This window comes from Panthera leo, chromosome D4, assembly GCF_018350215.1.
Source record: "Panthera leo isolate Ple1 chromosome D4, P.leo_Ple1_pat1.1, whole genome shotgun sequence".
Lineage (NCBI taxonomy): Eukaryota > Metazoa > Chordata > Mammalia > Carnivora > Felidae > Panthera > Panthera leo.
The window spans coordinates 84078453-84098809 of record NC_056691.1 but is presented as its reverse complement, the minus strand read 5'-3'; the positions used below and the strand labels follow the sequence as shown (position 1 = coordinate 84098809).

Genomic DNA, 20357 nt, shown 5'->3' with positions numbered 1-20357 from the left:
TGAGCAAAAGAATTCTTCTTTGTTCAGGCAGATAGCTTTGTCATTGGAAACCCTTAGGGTTTTAAAGTATTTTTGCTTTGTATGGATAGAATATCATTACAGGCACTTGTAACTGATCTAGAATTTTGACTTGCATTATTTGTAATTATTTCATCGTCATAACTATGAACACTGCAGGGTTTTTCTATTAATATTCATGTACTGAACTATAGTAATCTTTTTGCAGTGTGTTCCAGTCAGTTCTCTGCTAAGGCCCTTTTTTTTTTTTTTTTTTAAACCCATCTTTAAATGTCTCTTTTAAAGTTTCTCTGCAGCTTTTCATTTTATTACTGACCCACTTGACATTTGAAAGCTACCTGCACTGGCAGAAGGTCCCCACTGTTTAAGAAAATTATAAATGGAGAATTGGGTTTTAGAAGAATTAGCTGAAACCTCTTTACTAATTTTTACAGTTGGGTGGGTGTGTTTTTGACATAATGAAGAGTAGCCTGCCAGGTCCCTTGATTTAGCTAGTAAAATACACTAACCCGTTTTTTTAGTGACTAAAGCCCTTAATTCCTCAAGTTCTCCTTTAGTCAGGTTCACCCTCACAGTTCGTGACCTTCTGAGATTCTTAGTATTTTGTTGTTGTTTAAAAATTCTATTACCACCAACCTTCACTAGCCTTCTGAAACGTAGTGTTGGGTGTGGCAGGGACACTTCAGAAATGGAGACAGAATTTCAATTTTACCTTGACACAGAAATATAGTTAACTCTTGATCTATAAAAGAAGGCTTCCTTTGAAGTGGGATTTTCCAGGCAGAATAGTTTTCTGCGTGGCTCTGTTTCAGTATTTGTTGTCATTTTGAAATGGAGGTATTTTTCTTTATCATCTATTGAAAAATTGAACCAGAAGCATATTAACTTTTTCTTACCCCTATTCATTCTTGCCTTTTGAAATGAAAGACCAATTTTTATTAGTCTGAAAATCCTTTTGCAAAGTTCTTACGGTATTATTAATAAAACTTGTGACATTCATTTTTGTTTTTCCCTCATAAAATGTTACCCAGATTTTGAAAGATAAACGTTAGCTTTGTCAAGTGAACTCTCTCTTACCATCTCTGTTTAGAGTCACAGACCACCTTGTTGCTTGCTAATGTACTGTGTTTTCACAAGACACCCAGAATGTCATTAGTGATATGGTCTAGTCTAGGACGCCTCCACATCATTCCTAAATTACTGCTAAGCGCAGAGGGAGAGAGAACAGCTACCACGGGGTGCAGGGTTCTGATCAGAAAGACGGCTAATGATGACATCACTGGATTCTCGAGTTTTATATTAAAGGTTCATATAAAATTTTTGTAAACTTTGATCCAGAACGTATTTGTAGCTGTGTTGTACATTTCACTCCTCATGTGTTCTCAGGTATCAGGCCTGTGCTAGGTGCAGGGAGGTAGTGGGAGACAGATTCACAAGGCCCTTGCTGAGGAGGAACTTACATCCTTACATCCTAGATGGAGGATAAATAAGGGGCTGAGAGAGAATAAGATGCAGTGTATAGGATGGTCAGGGAACTCCGCCCTGAGAAATTGACATTTAAATTGTGACCTTCACATTTAAGCTGTGAAGAGTTGGGGAGGGCCAGTGTCATTCAAAGCAGTGGCTATTAAAGGCTTACTGTATTTTAATATAAAAAGAACATTTCAGATTACTTTGTAGTTAATTTACTTACCTCTCTTCCTCCTACCCACTGTTGAAAAAAGAAATGTAGTAAAATTGACCCTTGAATTGTGCCTTGTGTTAAGTCCCCACATCTTACCCACTAGCAGCTTGGATTTACCTCTAGAATATATCCTGAACGTATTCAGTCCTTTCCATCTCCACTGGATAAGTTCAGATCACCGTGACTTCACCTGGACTGTTGAGAAACAGTTTTTCTGGTTTTCCTGCCTCTGCTCTTGGCCACCTCCAGTCTGTTGTCTACACAGCAGCCAGAGAGATCTTCTAAAGTATAAATCTGATCATATCTGCTCCACATCCTTCGGTGACTCTCAGTTGCATTCAGAATAAAATTCAAACTTCTAACTACTATGAAATACTCCAAGGCCCAAAGAGGGGAAGGTACATACAGAGAATATGAGCACAAAGAAAGAAAAGAACTGGAAAGACATGCAGAATTGACAGTTGCAATATGAAAGAGGAATGTAGACAGACCAGGCGGAGAATCTGAGAAGCCAGGGTGGGCATTTGGAGCCTGTAACCTAAAGTTGTCTGTCAGGAGAGGAGTTGGTCTTTCCCCAAGATGTGGTTCCAGTGGGGTAAGAGCTGATTTATTGAGTGCCTTTGTGTACTTACACGTATTATCTCATTTAATCTGCAGACAGCACTAGAAGGTAGATTTTATTGCGGCTGTCTTACAGATGAGACGTTACGAGTGTCTGTGTGTGTGTGTGTGTGTGTGTGTGTGTGTGTGTGTGTGTGTGTGTGTGTGTGTGTTGGGTGCATGTTAGAATTAAGGAACTGTGAGGACAGTGTGTGTAATCACATACTTACCTCTCAGAGCCTCCCCTTCCTCTGAAAGAAGTTAAAGTTACCCAAATTTCCACAGTAAGTAAATGGCAGAATCTAAATTGGAGCCCAGGCTTTTTTGACCTCAAAGCCCATACTCTTTTTATTGTACCATGTTGCTTATTAGAACCCTAATGGGAGAACAAATTTAAAATTCTGTAAACAGAAATGTTCATTGATTCTAAAATCTAAATGCACTAGGGAAGTGCAGCATTTAGAGGAACCCTGTGGTGAATCTGGATATAAAGCCAGGAATTCTTTTTGTAATTGCACAGTTTGTCTGTATTGGTGTCAGTTTTAATGTTTTATGTCTAGCTTTCTTAAAGCAACATACACCTGTCCTGAGCTGCCCTATGGAAAAGAGAAGCCCATATGTTTTAGAAGAGGGATTTCTAACACTCTACTAACCTGAAATGTTCTCCAAAGACTAAAATAAAAAATCTTCTAGCTGTAGAGTTGAAAAGAATCTTACTTCATGTGTAATTGTAAAGGTGGAAAATCCAGTAACCTTTCTTCTGTGAAAGTAGTCTGCGAGCCAGAGATACAGACATGTGGTTTCCTTATGCTGTAGCTCTGTCCTTTCTTTAAAAAAAGAAGTAAAGGTAAATAGGACTGTTTAAATGTTCTTGGTCAAAAAGACAGTAATTTCTGTGGAAAACTGCACTTTCTCAAGAAATAATAAATAATCATGCTGATGCCACTCAGGCATGGGGGCCGGATAAGAAATAAAGACCTGATACTTGGTATCCAGTGCCCCAGTGGGAATATGATAGCGCAAATTAGGGCTGCTAAGGTGTTCAAATGTATAACTCAGAAATGCCCCGGGCAAGAAGCTCCAAGTTAAATATTCTTCCTTCCCTCTTCTCTCTGCCTGTTTATCTTGCTGTTTCTTCCCACCTGAGCCTCCCCTTGTCTGGAGTGCTCTGAGGCTCCTGATGGATCTTCTTGAGAATAGAGCAGAGCATGTTAAAGATGGCATTGCAGTCAACTATTTTATCTAGGAAGCCTGGAAATTTAGAGAATTTATGTCCGGCAAAAATCTTTGGGAACCACTTGAGAGACCCAATTATTTTAGAAGGGTGTTATGAGCTCTTGCAACCGCCACATCAGAAAAACCCGAAATACATCATTCGCCAAAACTACATTTGACCAGCGTTTATTCTTCCTGCTAGTCGCTAATCTTTCAGAAGTTCCTTTTCCATCACAAAATCTATTCATTCACTCCATCTGGGGCAGTCACCAACGTGGATTAGATTAAAACAAAAGCCGAATGAAAGAGAAAAGACATATACCTCTGACAGGCTGTGTGGTGCTGCAGGAGACACACATTTTGGAGTCAGAGGAACGACCTTTCTCTGGGCCACTAGGGACTAATTCTAGAGCATCACTAATTTAATAATAGCTTTTGAGGGAAAAAAAGAAAGAAATACTACATTAGGTGTACATATTGATTGTGCCATAGCCTGATTTTAGAAATGTTCAAAAGTGGGGGGGAAATACATCTTAGAATTAAGAACTGTGGTAGCTGAATGCATAACCCTGTGCTTATTTACTCTCTGAGCCGTGCTTTGATGTGGGAGAGGTTGAGGGAAGAGGCACGCAGGGCACCGTGGGAAGGGGCAAGCGTTCTCAAGCTCTGTGTGGCTCTGACATACCCTGTTGACTTAAACAGTCATGTCCATGGCTGCCTGCTCTGGGCCAGCACTGTGCTAGAATCAGGTGGAAACCCAGTGAGAAAGCAGACTCAGAAAAGGGGGCAATAAAATATGGTAAATTCTCAAGCAGAAGTACATAAGCTACTAAAGCAGCATAGATAAGGGAGTACTTAAAACTACTTGGTGAGGCAGGGGGCTGAGAAAAGATGCTCTGGAGTAAATGATTTGACTTTTTTGGAGATTAATTAGAATTTTGCTAAATGGGTAAGAGGAAGGACATTCCAGGCAGAGATGTTTTGAGATAGAGTAACAAACCATAGATATCCCAAATTACTGGAGCAAGAACAGGGCAGAGGATAAGCTGCAGAAGCCAGGCAGGGGCCAGATCTGATCGGGCAAGGCCTGATGTATTGGAAACCCGAAGGGCCGCGTTCATTTATTGTGACCTTATTTATTATGCTTATTATGCAGCAGACATTATGGAGAAACTTAGGAAATTATTGAAGCCAAGAAGTGGTCCTTACCTTCAAGGAGCTTACTGTGTAGTTAGGGAGACAGACAGGCAGTTTTAATACCATGCATGTGGTAATTGGAAATAAGTGTAGGGGCCTGGGTACACACATCGCGGGATGGGTGCCCTCGTCCAGTCTCAGAGAGTCAGGGAGAACTGTCCTGAGCAGATCCTCCAGCTGAGACCTGAAGATGGCGGAAAAGATGGTGGCCAGATAAAGAGGGCTGGGAAAGAGCATTCAGGCTGAAGGAATGAAGTGAGAGAGTTTGATGCCTTCGGGAAATCACAATGTAACTCAGTATAATAAAGCAGTAGAGTAGGAGTTAGGAGGGTGGGGCGTGGTGAGGTTGAACTGGTCATTTGGGCGTAGGTCATGTTTGTAAACCCTGCTGAATTTGAACTTTTTTCTGTGGCAGAGGGGAACCATTGAAAGGACAGTGATAGAGTCAGAATTTCTTTTAGAAAGCACACCGTCTGCCTGATAAAAATCGATGAGAGGACGTAAAACAGGAGGCAGAGACACTGGTGAGAAGCTTTTGAGGACTCTGTCCAACAGCTGATGAGCCCTGACTTAAGGCATGGAGAGAAGCGAATGGAGCTCAGTTCAGGAAGTGGAGGGAGGGACACCTTAGTAAAGTCTGATCTCTTTCATTTGAGCTGAGTGCACGCTTTGGGGAGAATTGAAATACCCTGGAGCCGCTTCCAGTTCTGGTGTTCATATGAAAACTAGGTGTTGGTAAAAGATAGGCTTTAAAGATTTCTTTTTAATAAAATTAAATGCTTGTTGGAAGAAAATCAAACATTTAGGAAGTGTGTGAAGTAAAAAGTCTGTGAGGGTTTCCTCTGACTTTATTTGATACGAACCTTGTTTTTTTGTTTTTTTTTGTTTTTAGTCAATTCACATGCAGATACACATACGGGCTCTAAGTTTCATGTGGGCAGGACTCTGTTTTCCGGTTTTTGGGTTTTTTAAATCACTATATACCTAACATCTAACAGAGTGTCAAATAGAAGAAACTCAACAAATGTTTGTTAAATGAACTCATGAAGAATGTATCCACATAACAGTTTTAAAAAATGATACCATATAATGTTACATGATTTTGCACTTGTTTTTCACTGTCACGTCATAAGCACTCTATTAGAGTGACCCCTGCAGTTTTAGCTTTCTAGCTAAATTTATATAACTTAGATTTCTGTTGTTGGACATTTAGATCATTTCCAAATTTTTAGTTTAACATGTAAACGTACAGTGAACAATTTTGTATGAATATTCGTTGCGTGTTTGTGGTAGATGTTAAACATGGGATTACTTGTCAGAGGTTCACTTACTTCAAATGTTGAGAAAAACAAATTGCCTTTTAAAAAATGTATACCCATTCTCTGACACTCTAAGAATCTAGGAGACCACCTCTTCCCCCACCCCCTTACTAACACTGATGTTATCAATGTTTCATTTTTGCCAAACTGATGGCTAGCAGTTAATATCTCATTTGAATTTGTATTTCTGGGTTTTTAGTGTAAAGTTAAGCATTTTAAAAATGTTTTTATTAGCCATTTATCTTTCTAAAAGATAGTTTTTAAGGCAGTTGTTTTAGTGAGAAGAAAGATTGAGAAGTCTAATTTCACAAAACTACTTTTAAGAAGTATCCTTTAGTTTAAAGTACACTTCAGCCCACCACCCCCTTTCCTGCTCCAGCAGGTGTACACACACACACACACACACACACACACACACACACACACCAGTATGTAGAGAAAAGGCATACATCCAGTCCAGACCATTTTACTTTGTTTGCCTTCTGACCCTTCATTCACCAGCAAAGCTTTTGTTCATGTGTTTGGAGAAAGTTAGCTGGTAATTCACTAGATTCCAGTTCACCTCATTTAGGACCTTATGTTGCCTGCTTTGTCACAGAACTATTTGAAAAAACAGATTTTCTGTTAAATAGTTTATTTAAGTCTGGTACGTGTATATAGTACTTAGAAGATACATCGTAATCTGGAAATCAGAAATGTAGACAAAAAAGTTGTCACCCCTTAACAGGTTTATTTTGGGGAGGCACATCTAAGGACACGTCTGGCAGCATTATGAACAGCACTGGCACCAAGGGCAACTGTAGGGGGTTAATGGGGACCCTGCATCATTCCTTGCCATGTGCCTGGTGAGTTAACTCCTAGAAGTTTCTGGGAATGGCAGCAAGTGGGGAAAAGGCTGCAACCAACAATCAGTGTCACAAAGTGGGGATGACTAATTTGCTGAGGAGACCGTTGAGACAGATGTTTAATTAGCTGAAGTCAGAGTGGATAAATTGGGAGAGGACTGCCTATGCAGAGAGACGCCTCGTTCCCTCATCTCTCATTACCTGGTTGGGTTTTGGTTTTGTCCTTACTGTCTCTTTTTGAAGACGACAGCCTCAGACTCAGGGGAACTGGGAGGTGAGTAGGAGAGAAAGTACCCTTGGTACATCGACTGAACACTTACTGTATTTTTGTATTTAACCCTTACAAAGACCTTGTGAAATGGGCATTATCTATTTTTTATGGTTGAGAAAACAGGCTGTGTATTGTGTACATGTGTGTGCATTCTTGTGTGGGTTGCTCATGACTGACACAGGTGAGATTTGGACCTGTACCCCTTGATTTTTAAGCCCAGTGTTTTTCTCTGTACTACAACTTCCCCACTTAAAATGTAATGCAAATGAAAGAACTTTCTGGAATAAAAGTAAGCTGTATATTGACAGGAGCCGGTGTCGGACAGGTGTATGTATGCATTTGTTGGAACTGTCACGTGGCACTCATAAAATCTGTGCATATCATTGTATGAAAATTTTACCTAAAAGTACAAAGAGAATCTCGGACAAATATTGGACACCAGTTAAGGTTCTGCTCACTGAATGTACTGATGTCTGCTCTTTGAAATGCATTAAAAAAAAAAAAAAAAGATGCATTGGTGGTAGATATGTGATAAAGCAAATGTAGTAAAATGCCAGTGGTAGGATCTAGGATCAATTTTTCTGTAGTTTAAAAATGTTCATAGAAACTCGGAAAGAGCTCATAAAAATTAAAAGTATATAATTTAGACTCTGCTTATATTAATTAAATTTCTGAAGTTACAGATAGATGTCTTTGTGGCATAGAAAGCACTAATCTTTACTTCCTATAGGATATTTTATCTTTCATTACCTCATATATGAAATGACATCTTTGAGATCACAGTTTCTTCCGTGGGCCTGTGGTTTTCAGCAGCATATAGAATTGTGGATATGATTGTTGTTACCACTTACTGAATATTAAAAATAGGCCAGGCAGTCTGCCAAACACTTTTAAATGATCTCATTTAATTCTTAAAACAACTATTTGAATTGGTTGTTATTTTTGTTTTATAAAAGAGAAAACTAGGGGCACCTGGGTGGCTCATTCGGTTAAACGTCTAACTCTTTTTTTTTTTTTTTTTTTTTTTTTTTTTTAAATTTTTTTTTTTTTCAACGTTTTTTATTTATTTTTGGGACAGAGAGAGACAGAGCATGAACGGGGGAGGGGCAGAGAGAGAGGGAGACACAGAATCGGAAACAGGCTCCAGGCTCCGAGCCATCAGCCCAGAGCCTGACGCGGGGCTCAAACTCACGGACCGCGAGATCGTGACCTGGCTGAAGTCGGACGCTTAACCGACTGCGCCACCCAGGCGCCCCTAAACGTCTAACTCTTGATCTTGGCTCAGGTCATGATCTCACAGTTTGTGAGATTGAGCCCCACGTCAAGTTCTGTGCTGACAGTGCGGAGCCTGCTTAGGATTCTCTCTCTCCCTCTCTCTCTTTACCCCTCCCCTGCTCGTGTTCTCTCTCTCTCTCTCTTTCTCCCTCTCAAAATAAATAAACTTTTAAAAAGAGAGAGAGAGACGGAACTAAAGCTCAGAGAATCTGTAAGACTTGTCCAGGGTCACACAGCTAGTAAGTTGGAGAACTGGGATTCAAACCCAAAGATACGATGTCAAAGTTTGTATTCCTTTTTTAAAATTTTTTAGTTATTTTTTTAATGTTTGTTTATCTTTGAGAGAGAAAGAGCATGAGTGGGGAAGGGGCAGAAAGAGAAGGGGACAGAGGATCTGAAGCAGGCTCTGCACTGACAGTGGTAAGCTCAGTGTGGGGCTCAAACTCTCAAACTGCGAGATCATGACCTGAGCCGAAGTTGCACACTCAACCGACTGAGCCACCCAGGCACACCTCCCTTTTTTTTCTTTTTAATGTTTATTTATTTTTTGAGAGAGAATGCACAAGCAGGGGACGGGCAGAGTGAGAAGGACAGAGGATCCGAAGCAGACTGCGCTGACAGCTTTGGTGCTGACATCCCCAAGCCCAGTGCGGAGCTCAAACTCACGAACATCAAGATCAAGACCTGAGCCAAAGTCAGATGCTCAACTGATTGAGCCACCCAGGTGCCTCCAAAGTTTGTATTCCTAACTGCTAGGCTGTACTTCCTCCCACTGGCTAAGGTCCCAGGGTTCACACGTCAGTGGAGGCAGGTTCACTTTTCTCCCTAGAGAGACCAAGTGCACCTTCTTCATGTGGACGCGGCAGCATGATTCAGTGGAAAGAGTACAGGCTTTGGACCCAAAGCAGCCCGAGTCTCCACCCTGGCTGTGCCCTTCGGTCCAGTCTAACCTTGTGCAAGGTTAGACAAGTCATCAAACCTTTGTCACCTCGGTTATCTTTTCTGTCAACAGGGTAATAATACCTGCCTGGCAGGGCTGCTGTTTTGACTAGTTGCATAGAAAACAGTTGATAGCAAGTGTTCACTGGATGTCAACTGCCTTTGTCCCTATTGCTACTGCCACACCAGGCACATCATAAAATCTGGCTTTTTAGGTTTTGATTTACTTCCTTTTCTACCCATATGACTTGGCCTTTGCCTGCAGCTTTTGTTTGCAATGAATGAAGTCTACAGAAAGCTTATACCAGTGATAGAACCAGACTGTGAATTGTGTTTGGATATGGGTCTGCTGGAAACACCCTGTATTTTGAACAAGTAGAAAGCTAGATCCAGAGAGCAAGTTGTAATGATTTTTGACTAACAAGAAAACCCAGATCAGGCATGTAGGGGGTCCTAATGGTCACAAGGCTCATTTGTCAAGTAGCTTACATCAGCAAATTTAATTTGCTACAACAAAGAGTCTAGAGAGAAAGGGAACAAATTACAGTTACCTGTAACAAACATGTTTACAGGTGATTATAAAAAGCCTTTGTATGTACAGCCGAAGAGTTCACAGAGCCTGTTGCTTCTTCCAAGAAAACATTTAAAAGAGGAAATATAATGAAACACCAGAATGATTTTTGAGGAATGATTCTAGAAGTTACATAGAGGTCTGGAGTGCTGTGTCTGCCCCTTACAGCCTCAGTCAAGAGTCTTTGTCTCCCCCAGAGGAAACAGAAGATCCCTTTCTTTAGGGAGTTGAGCCACTTGCAGTGAAAAATCATCGCTTTATATGGGCTACGTCCCCACAGAAGACCGCTTTCAGACCAGCCCAGAGACCTGACACCCCCAGCTTCTATCTCACTGCTTTTAGAGGCCTGACACGAGAGCTGGTCTTCCCCCATAAGCAGTTTAAAAGGCAGTTTTACCAATTGCAATGACACCTTTCCACAATGAGTTTTTCCTTTTTGAGTATGTTACAAATACCGGTACTTTCTATAAGACCTTTAAGTGCATTAAGAAAAAAAGAAGAAGAAAAATTGCTCGCCAATCAGGGCATTTCTTTTTCTGCCTTACAATGACAGTACCCAGAGACAAAGAGGACTTAAAATCAGGAAACGGCATTGGAGTGGCACTATGAGGCAGGTCTGGGGAGAGGACGTACCAGCACCTACTTCTCATTACCCTGCTACTGATCACAGTGGGACCGTCAGCAAAGTGGATAGATTGTACTGTGCCATCAAACCAGTTTTTCAAATGGAAAGTCAGTGAGATGTGATTAAAGCCCAGGTGCTGCAGAAGATACAAGCCGGTCTATTGGAGCTCCTCAGTCTTCCCCAAAGCTGTCACAGGATCAGAGAAATATCAAATCATAACGAATGCCAGCTTTCCTTTTTTGTTTTATTTTATTTTTTTTTGTACAATACATTTAGTAGAACAATGTGAATTAAGATACAATTAAGACAAACTATGACTTAAGTCTAAAGAATCCTGAGGGTCATGAAGATCTCTCAAACACAGTGTGTCCAAATCCAGACTCAGCACCCAGTAAATATTTATGGAGTCTGCTCCATTTTAGGCAGCGAACAAGGATGGCCTGTTCTCAGCTCTCCTTTTAGTAGGGTAGATGGTCAATAAAAACAGACCAACCAAGATACATTTGATAGACTCGTTTCTGGCTTTTGCCTGTCCGTTTTTTGACAAAAAGGACTTCTTTGGGTCTCCAGTTTTGTGAGTGCCCCTCCTGAAAGGAGTCCCCCTTGCCCTCACGATCAGGCATTACCTCAGTCTTTCCACTTTAGCAGGTTTCCATGCATCTGCTAGTTGACTACCAACACCACTCCCTGATTTAGGGAGATGTGGACAGGACAGCAGTGGCCGGGTCAATTCATGAGCAGTCAGTGACTTGCTGTGTCTAGATCAACAGTGTAAAGAAAGAGGTACAGGCTGTATCTCAGCTTTGGAAACTGCTAGAGAGAACACTGTCCCTCAGCCACTTAGCTCTGCATCAGAGGACCCATGGGCCTGCCGCAGTGAGTTCCTAATACATTGATCTTGCCAGATGTTGGTGAGTACCTTACCAAGTAAAGGGACGAGGACCCTCCATTTTCCTTTGGGATGGGGCGATTGAGCTTTCATTTGAGTGAAATGAGAGTGCTTTGTGGAGAACACGTTCCTTTGTGTTTGCCACCACTGTAGCTGGCCTGGAGTTGGTGACCAGCATGTTTTGTGGAACGAGCTAAGGAGAAGCAGTGAAAGCCGATCTGCAGCCCACAGCTGCTTCACTCCCTGCCAGCCCAGGCCCAGGGCCACCCACTTTCTAGTCAAGAATAGATTCATTGCACTTTGATTATTGGAGATCAAACTTCCTCCAAGAATTAAATCATCGAATGAAAATGTAAATGTCTTAGAAATGAGACGCAATGCACATCAGTTGAAATTAGTGTTGCCTCCCAGGTTCCCTTAATGACATGAATCTGTAATGAGTCCTTGGGGAGCCAGTGGAATATCGCAAAAACAGACATTTTAAGCATTGATAATCAAGTAAGGGTGCCCAACAGGAAGAAGCTATTGCATACACTGTACTACAGAAAAAGAAAATTAAAGCAAATTCACTTTCCAAAGCAGGGTGTGGATGCGTGAAAGGTAGAGCACACGCCAATTCCTCATCTTCCATAGCAGAAGTTAATACATACTGTCTGATACTTATAATCATTTTTAAAACAGCTGAGCAAGAATGCTAATAAAAAATAGGAAGATGAATACACGGAGAAATAGCAAAAACTTTTTAAGGTAATCTCCTGTAAGAAGGGATTCAGGGATGTGCAGGGAGTCAACTTTTTCATTATAGGACTGTGGTATGATTTACTTTTAAAACTGTATGTACCGGTGATCCTTGACCAACATGGGTTTGAAGTGCATGGATCCGCTCGTGTGGATTTTTTTACTGTACCGTACTGTAAATGTATTTTCCTTATTAGCATCTTCTTTAGCTTGCTATATTGTATAAGAATACAGTATGTGATACATACACTATACAAAATATGTGTTAATCGACTGTTTATGTTATTGGTAAGGCTTCCAGTGGACAGTAGGCTATTAGTAAAGTTTTTGGAGAGTCAAAAAGTTATATGTAGATTTTCGGCTGTGTGGGGATTAGCGCCCCTAACCCTGGCGTTGGTCAAAGGTCAACTCTACGTGTTCCTTCGATAAAAGTAATTTTTTTTTTTAACTTATAAAAAGAAGACTGCTTATTTTCAAAATCTAGAGCTGAGAAAGATTTCTTTCTTTCCCTTGCTTACATGGACTTTCTTCATTTGGTAACTTCCTTTCTCTTAAAAGCCACAATCCATTTTATTGTGTTGGATGTCAGTTTTCTGTGAGAACACTGTTATTAAATAGTTGCTTCCCATTACAAACATCTCCAAACCTTTCAAAACCAAAATGTTATATGAGTATAACCATTATGTTGTGATTTTGCCAACATCTTGTCTCTGTGACCTGTATTTTCCGTAGGTTAAAGCACAGGCTATTAGCTGAGTACTCCTGTCCCATTCTAAGAATGACTAATATCTCAAATATAAATGAAAACAGCTGCTTTTCCATAACATTAGAGTTCCAAACAGCTGTCACATGTACATTTTGACATTCTTTTTTTTTTTTTTTTTCTTTTTTCCAAATTGGGACAAAAGTTCGTTTACTGAATCTACTAATCTGGTTAAGTATATCATCTAACTTCTGTGGAAAGGTGGAGAGGAGGTCACAGAAAAACCTCTCGAGCTAGAATGTAGCCATCTCCAAAGACTCAAGTTTATTTAACATAAAAACCCTCTGATGAGACCCCTCTGTGCCAAGGACATAAGGTCCGTAAGGGCCTGGTGGTGGCTGCCGCACCACTGCTGCCCTTGCCAGAGAACCTGCACCTCGGTGGACACCCATTGTTCTCTCTCTGGCTGGAGAGATGTGGAGCGCCACCCCCTTGTCTCCGGAAAGCCTGAATCTGTGCTGTCTCATCTTCTGCAGCCCTTGGAGGGTTTGTTTCAGGGGCTGCTGTTGTGGATCAGAAGACCGTACTCCCTCTGTTGGCTTAAAGCTGGCCCTGCCACTACCAGCTAGGTGACCTTGGTCCGGTCATTCGCCCTCTCTGAGTTGCTTGCTTTGTTTTGCTCTTCAGTAAAATAAAAGCACAACTAGATCACGGACTACTGGTTGGTAGTTGTAACTGTGGGAGAGCTTAATCCCTGAGTTCAAGAACCATCTCCCCGGCTCTGCTCTTGTTCCTGTTACACTCTTTCTAGCTCTTTGATGAGTTTCTTTACCTGTTTGAACTTCATTTTCCTCATCTATAAATGAGAATAATATTATCTTCTTTATGGCATTGTTGTGAGAATTAAATAGAAATCCAGGTGAAACACCAAACACTTAGCTATTACTATTTTATTACTCACTAAATGGTAGTCCTGCCCCCTCCCTTCAATTTCATTGTTATGAGACCCAGTCATACTCACCGTTTTGTGATCTAACACTTTGTTTTTTATGAGTGTGACTGCTTTGAGTCATGATTCAGCAGAGACCCTAGCCGCGAAGGGACCCAGCTCGGATTTAGTCCACATTACGTACGGCCCAGAATGTGTGCATCTGTCTGCCCAGCTGCTCATTTGAGCTTTTCCAGGGGTCTGAGGCCCCTTGTCAGAGCAGCAAAGCATCAGTGAGAACATAGGTATGCACATGTAAGAGTGACCTGGCATTCCTCTGGAGCACTCTGCATCTGGGGCTGGATATGCAGAAGGGTTAAAAGCTGGAGAAACTTTTGTCATAAATTTCCTCTTCAGCAGGACTTCCCAGGGAACATCTGACATTAGGAGAGAGGAAATGCTGATCGGCCTCGGAGTCAGCTGAAGGAGACAGGAGCTGCAGTGGAAGCTGCGGGATTTACTGTTATTAGCAAGGCAAATGGAAAGCCAGCAGGGCAGCCCCGCCCCCAGATAATAGATGTAACAAGAAGGAAAGCTCCCAGGAAGGAAGATGGCTGGCAGCCACGACTCCTCTACCTCCTCTGCTGCCATTTCTTTCCATTGCTTTTACCTTTTTGTTTTGTTTTGTTTTGTTACCTTCTCCTTTAGCACAAGGAGAAGCATACTTTAGCATCTTAGGTTATAAGTCACAGCTGGTTTAAAGTAAAACAGGATCTATAATTCAGCTTCGTACTGGCTTGATAGATTCATAGTTGAACATGGTGAAATGTGTAAAATTGTGTTGATATAGTATTAAGAAGTTGCCATTTATTGAGGACTTACCATGTGCCAGACTAAGTGCTTTACATGTGTTATTATCTCATTTAACCCATATAACAACTTCGTGCTTTAGAAATGATCATCATCCCCAAGTTAGAGATAAAGAAACAATGCTTAGAGCACTTAGGTAATTTCCCAAGGTCTTAAAGCTTAGTGGAGCTGGGATTTGAACCGTGCCATTAAGGTCCTACCAGTCCAGTGGAAAGTAAGCAAGAGCCCAAATGGCTATTATGGGGCCAGACGGGGTACTGGCAATAAGAAAAGTGCTTACTGAGTCCTGAAATGGCAGTGCTAACTGGGACAGTGGTGGTTAGAAGGAAGATGGGCAGGCAGAGGGGAGCCGAGTTAGCAGGCGGAGATGACATCTGAAGGGCCTGATCCCCCAAAGCAGGGAGCAGGGCAGATGGGCAGTTGATCCCTGAGGACCACAAGGAATGAGGGGGAACGGCAGGTCGTGGCAGCAAGGACCAGGGAAACAGATGATGCTCGGCATCACAAAGAGCCGTGTCCTGTGCAGGGTCAGGTCACAAAGGCAACAGGTGAGCAAAACTCCTATTGTCAAGATTACCTCTGGAAAAAAAATCCCTCTAAAAATGCCTGTGAGAGGCCAGCACACTGTAGGTTTTCTCATTAACTCCAATGCAGCGAGCTTTTGTTTTTCTAGCATGAGAACCAATGAAAACTGAAAATACATATCATTAACTGCTAAAATCAAACTTGGCACAGAAAGATGCTCACACTATAAGAGGAGCTACGCAACAGACACCAGCATCCACCCAATTAATTCAGTAAGTCATTCATCAGACGTTTACCAAGCTCTGTAGTTGCAACGATGACTAAGTCTCCCACCTCCCATTCACCTTCTTGTGGTTTATTGAATCACCAGGAAGACATGGTAAGTGGGATTCTCCAAACTATTTAAATTGTTCTCTTGGTCATTCCTCACTCTCTCTTTTTCCTCGTTTTTTACCAAACAAGTACAGGTGAATTCAGATAAATTAAATGTGTGGCTTGTATACAAAGAGATCCAGGCAGTAGGCGACATCAAGAACAGGCCCAGTTTCCTGAGAGGCACACTGAGGACCTAGCAGGGTACTAGACCCAGGGCAGGGTTCTGGGCAGGACTGGGCTGGGGGCAAGGGCAGTTACCTGAATGAGACGTTAAGGTCAAGATCAGATTTCAAGAAAGGAAATCTTGTTTGGGTTGGCCTAAAAGTGCAGAAATCCTCTTGCCTTAGAGCCGAGCCTGCAGCGAGAGGAATGTTAGGTGATGCAATTTTCCCTATTGTGGGAAAAGAAAGCGGGCCATTCTGGGAGTCTTGTCAGGCCCTGATGTTGTTATAGGAGTCAGTCAGAGAAAAGCATATGCAAAGAGTTGTGGAGGCCAGATAAGACTTAGGGAATGACCATAAAAGGGATGTGGTTTGACAGACTGCCAGCAGGCGGTGTGGATGAAGGGAGCCATGATACTATGCACTGAACAGGAAGGAGACCAGTTCTGCTGGCTCATAGAGGACATAGATGGGCAAGAAATTAGGATGAATAGAAGGTCTGGAGAGTAGGGTAAGGAAGTTGTGAAAGGATTTTAAGCATAAAAGTGATAGCCTTAAGAGTTGGACTCCAGAGATCCCCCTCTGACAGTTGGAGGAAGAATGGATAGCTGGAGGCCAGGAGATGAGTTGGGAAACCATTACTGAGGGCTGGACGATAAGCAGTGCGGAGGAGATGCGTTAAGTGGGTAGAGTCTGTGGAACTTGGGAGTTGACTTCACGTCAACAAGGAGGAAGGCTGTGTAAGAAGTATTCCAGACTTGCGAGTGCCTCCTCATTCACGACTCTGAATCCTTAGAGGCCAGAATCAACCTTCATGATCTCTGCATCTGTAGTGCATAGCCCGGGACTTGGCACACGGTAGGTTCAGTAAATGTTTGATGAACAACTGAGATAATCCATTGGAGACTTGTGGTGTCATCATTGGAAACCCAGTTACAAGGAAAAAGAGCTGGTTTGAGTAGAGAAGGTTCATTAGTTTGTAGTTGATTATCCTGTACAATTAGAATCAAATAGGTGCTTGGAGTTCTCTTCATTCCTGCAAAGACAGGCCTGAGTCACTTATTGTCAGCAGTACTTCCTTGGAGAGTTGGTGGATGTCCCTAAGAGGCCCTGCAGCCTTTTGTCCCGCCCAGGGTTAGAACCCCTTCCACCAGGGTCACTGGCCCCCAGCTGTTTATAAAATGCTGTCATTCCTGGTACCTGGAATCTGTTCAGTAGCCTGTCTAGTATATACAATTATTATCTCCATTTTCAGGGGAGGAGACTGAGGTTCAGAGAGGACATGGTTTACCCAAGCCAGTCTCTGCCATAAGCAGATTTGAATAGAAGTCTTCAGATTCCACTGGATCGTAACAAAGTCTGATGATTGAAAACAGTTGGCCCTAAGCCCTCTCTCCATTGACTTAGGCTGGAATCACCACTTTTATATAGCTCAGAAAAGGTTACAGACAAAGTCTCCTTCTGGTTGTTTCTTTTGTTTTTGTCCTTAGGTGTTTGTGACTAAATTCACTAATTTTGCTGGCTGTCAAGGCTGTGTTAAGGAAAATGGGTTTGAACTGCTGTGGTTTTTGAGTACTGGACTGGATGTCAGAAACCTTTGCCATCACGGGAAATTCTGTCACTCTGGATTTACTATCTGCTCCCCACAGCTGAATTCCTCAGCAGTGTGATTTAGCACCCTGGCTCCCCATCAACCAGTTTTGGCATTTATTTGAATGCATTACCCCACTGGTTTCCATAAACTATTTTACAATTGTTTAAAATAAATGACTGTTTATTTCCACAAAAACCATCTGTATTTCTTTACAGAGTAGCAGATAACTGTACGTAAAATTTGGTAATGTCACAGTGACTCAAGTTAAGAGAAACAGATTAGATTGAAAAATTGGATGCTAAGGGACAGTGTTAAAGGTTTCCATCCTCTCTAACAAGTGATATCTGGATTTAAAGGAAGAGAAAAAAATGTTTCTCTTTTTTTTTTTTTTTTTTTTTTTCAACGTTTTTTTTTATTTTATTTTTTGGGACAGAGAGAGACAGAGCATGAACGGGGGAGGGGCAGAGAGAGAGGGAGACACAGAATCGGAAACAGGCTCCAGGCTCCAAGCCATCAGCCCAGAGCCTGACGCGGGGCTCGAACTCACGGACCACGAGATCGTGACCTGGCTGAAGTCGGTCGCTTAACCGACTGCGCCACCCAGGCGCCCCTCTCTTTTAAAAGTAATATCAGGCCTCCTTTCTCCAAAGGGAAGTGCATTCATGCCAGCTGGATAGGAACAGGATAGGGACTGTGAGCATTCCTCTGCCCCTTCAGCACTCTCTCTGCCTGGGGTGGTGTGGAAGAGGCTCCTGTCCAGTGGCTTCCAGCCTTCTCCAAGTTTTGGCTTGTCCATGCCTTACCTCTTCTTGTTCTGACGTTGAGTGGATTCCCAGGCCTGTGTGTTGTAGTTCAGAGATCACTGGCAGGAAGCTCAGTGGGACAGGTTGCTGTGGGGAGAGAAGAGAGGCCTGGCTGAGGGAACTGAGCTGATGGGGAGGCAGGATTGGCCCCTGACAGTGGTGGTCTTCCATTCTCCAGCCAGTGCCCAAAACAGCACCGATCCACGCCAGCCCCGTCCATCCCCAGGAAACCCAACCAACCCCAACCCAGAGATGGAGCTGTCTTGTGATTATCGAAGCAGTGGGGACACATGGAGTCAGTTGGAGGTGGACCTCCCAGTCTGCTTTGGAGGAGGAGGTAGGTAGTCAAGGTGGTAGCCAAGCAAGCTGTGTTCCCACTTAGTCACCGAAATATACACTGAAATCCACCTTTTGCTGTGACTGTCCCAGGAATGCAGAGATACTGAAATGTGCACTCCAACCTCGGTTTGCATACAGTTAGCACAAGAGCCAGGTCCAGCCAGACATCTGTTTAGCTGACTCGCACAGAGCAGTCCAGAGGCAGTGGCACTTAGGCAGTTTGGACTTGTTGAGTAGGAGGGAGCGAGCACCAGAGACATGAAGAAGCAGGAAGATGACTTCAGACAGAGGGACTATGATGAGCAGACCACAGGGGTTGAAACTGCATGGTTTGGGGGATATTTCTGGATTGTGTAATTAGGTGGGAGTTGAGAGGAGATCACATCTGCCATCAGTGTGGCAGACCTTTAGAGGTTCCAGCCTCTGCTGAAGAACCATACCCCACTCCCCGCCCAGTGAAGTCTGGAAAGCAGAAGCAGAAACCCAGACTTGTGATCTATGGAGTCCTTGGAACAACTCTAAGAGGGAGATACTGTTATTATTCCTCTTTTACAGGTGGGAAAGCAAGGCATAGACAGTTTAAGTAACTTGCCCAGGGTCACATAGCTAGTAAGTGGTGGGACTGGGAATTCGAACCCAAGCAGTCTGGCTGATAATGAGGTCAGCGGGCGCTGCAGGGCACTCCCTAGAACACACGCACACTCAAACTACTGAGTTTAGGGCAGGGATCAAGTCCACACCTTCTTCCTGTCCTCCCAAGGTGCAGGGATAGACCCCTATCACACCGTCTCTTGTCTCAAAGCCTGAGTGGAGGCATCAGGACAATCCCAGAAGGAGGCTGAATAGGCCAGACGGAGACAGTAGGGAGTCGCCCGTTGCTTTCCACAGCCCATCTAGAATCCAGGAGGCAGACAGGGCAGGCATAGTTGTCTAGACTGTGGTGATAAGAGAAGCACATGGGCAGTCTGACCCTTGGTCTGCAGTCATGGCCTCTCTTTGTGAACAGCCTGGCCTCAGGTATTCCAGTGATTTTCACCTTTCCTGCCCAGCTCCTTTGGGCAGCTCTAGATAGCTCTGTGGTCCCCCCCTGTGGCCTGACTCTGGACCATGGGAACCCGTGAAAACGCTCTGTGCCATTTTAGTTCCTGGCCGCCCAGCTGCTTACATGTCTCTCCAGTAGCCCCTGAGCCCCCATAATCTGTGAGGAGCCAGAGATGATGAGAGGAGGCTCCAGAGGCCAGAGTCCATAGCGATTCTAGCTGGAATCACCTCTAAAATTATTTAACCTCATTTTTTTAATTGGATTTTTAATGACAGAAGTGATACCAATGCATGTCAAAAATCCAAACAAGATAGAAATCCATAAAGTAAAAAAGCAAAAGCCTTTGTCTTTGCTACCACCCCATCCTACACACAAAGGTGATTCTGGTTAACTGAGTAACTGTGAGAACAATCTGGCTGATATCTTTCCAGATTGTGTGTGGGTGTGTATTTTCAACAACAACGCTTCGCACACACATATAAATGCACTTACATAATAGCTAGAGTTTTATTTTATTAATATGGTGCATACTCTGTACATTCTCTATCTTTTTTAATTTAATAATGTATCATGGAAATCTTCCCGTGTCTTATTAACTTAGTTTATTTTTTTCCTCAGGTACATAACATCCCAGTGTACAGATATACTGTAATTTATTTAATCATTTCCTGCTGGAGAATATTTAGGCTGTGTGCAATTTTTGATTTTACAACAGTGCTGCAGTGAACATCTTTGAACATATATCATTGTGTACTTGGGAGTAATGCTCCTCAGGATAGATTCCTTTGTTGGGTCAAGAGTCAAGGTTGTTCAATTTTAAACGCCACCTTG

General features: G+C 42.7%; 1 protein-coding gene across 10 annotated transcripts in view; it reads left to right on the top strand.

Annotated features, from left to right (window-relative positions):
• MAPKAP1 (MAPK associated protein 1) overlaps nt 1–20357 on the top strand; it is a 274415-nt gene that overhangs the window by 180586 nt on the left and 73472 nt on the right. For 8 of the 10 annotated variants that reach the window (XM_042912768.1, XM_042912767.1, XM_042912763.1 and 5 more), the window contains one exon: nt 18324–18482. The exons of the other annotated variants lie outside the window; for them this stretch is intronic. In XM_042912768.1, coding sequence (XP_042768702.1) covers nt 18324–18482 — 159 coding nt within the window. The remainder of the gene's footprint in view (nt 1–18323; nt 18483–20357) is intronic. 10 annotated transcript variants of the gene reach the window in all.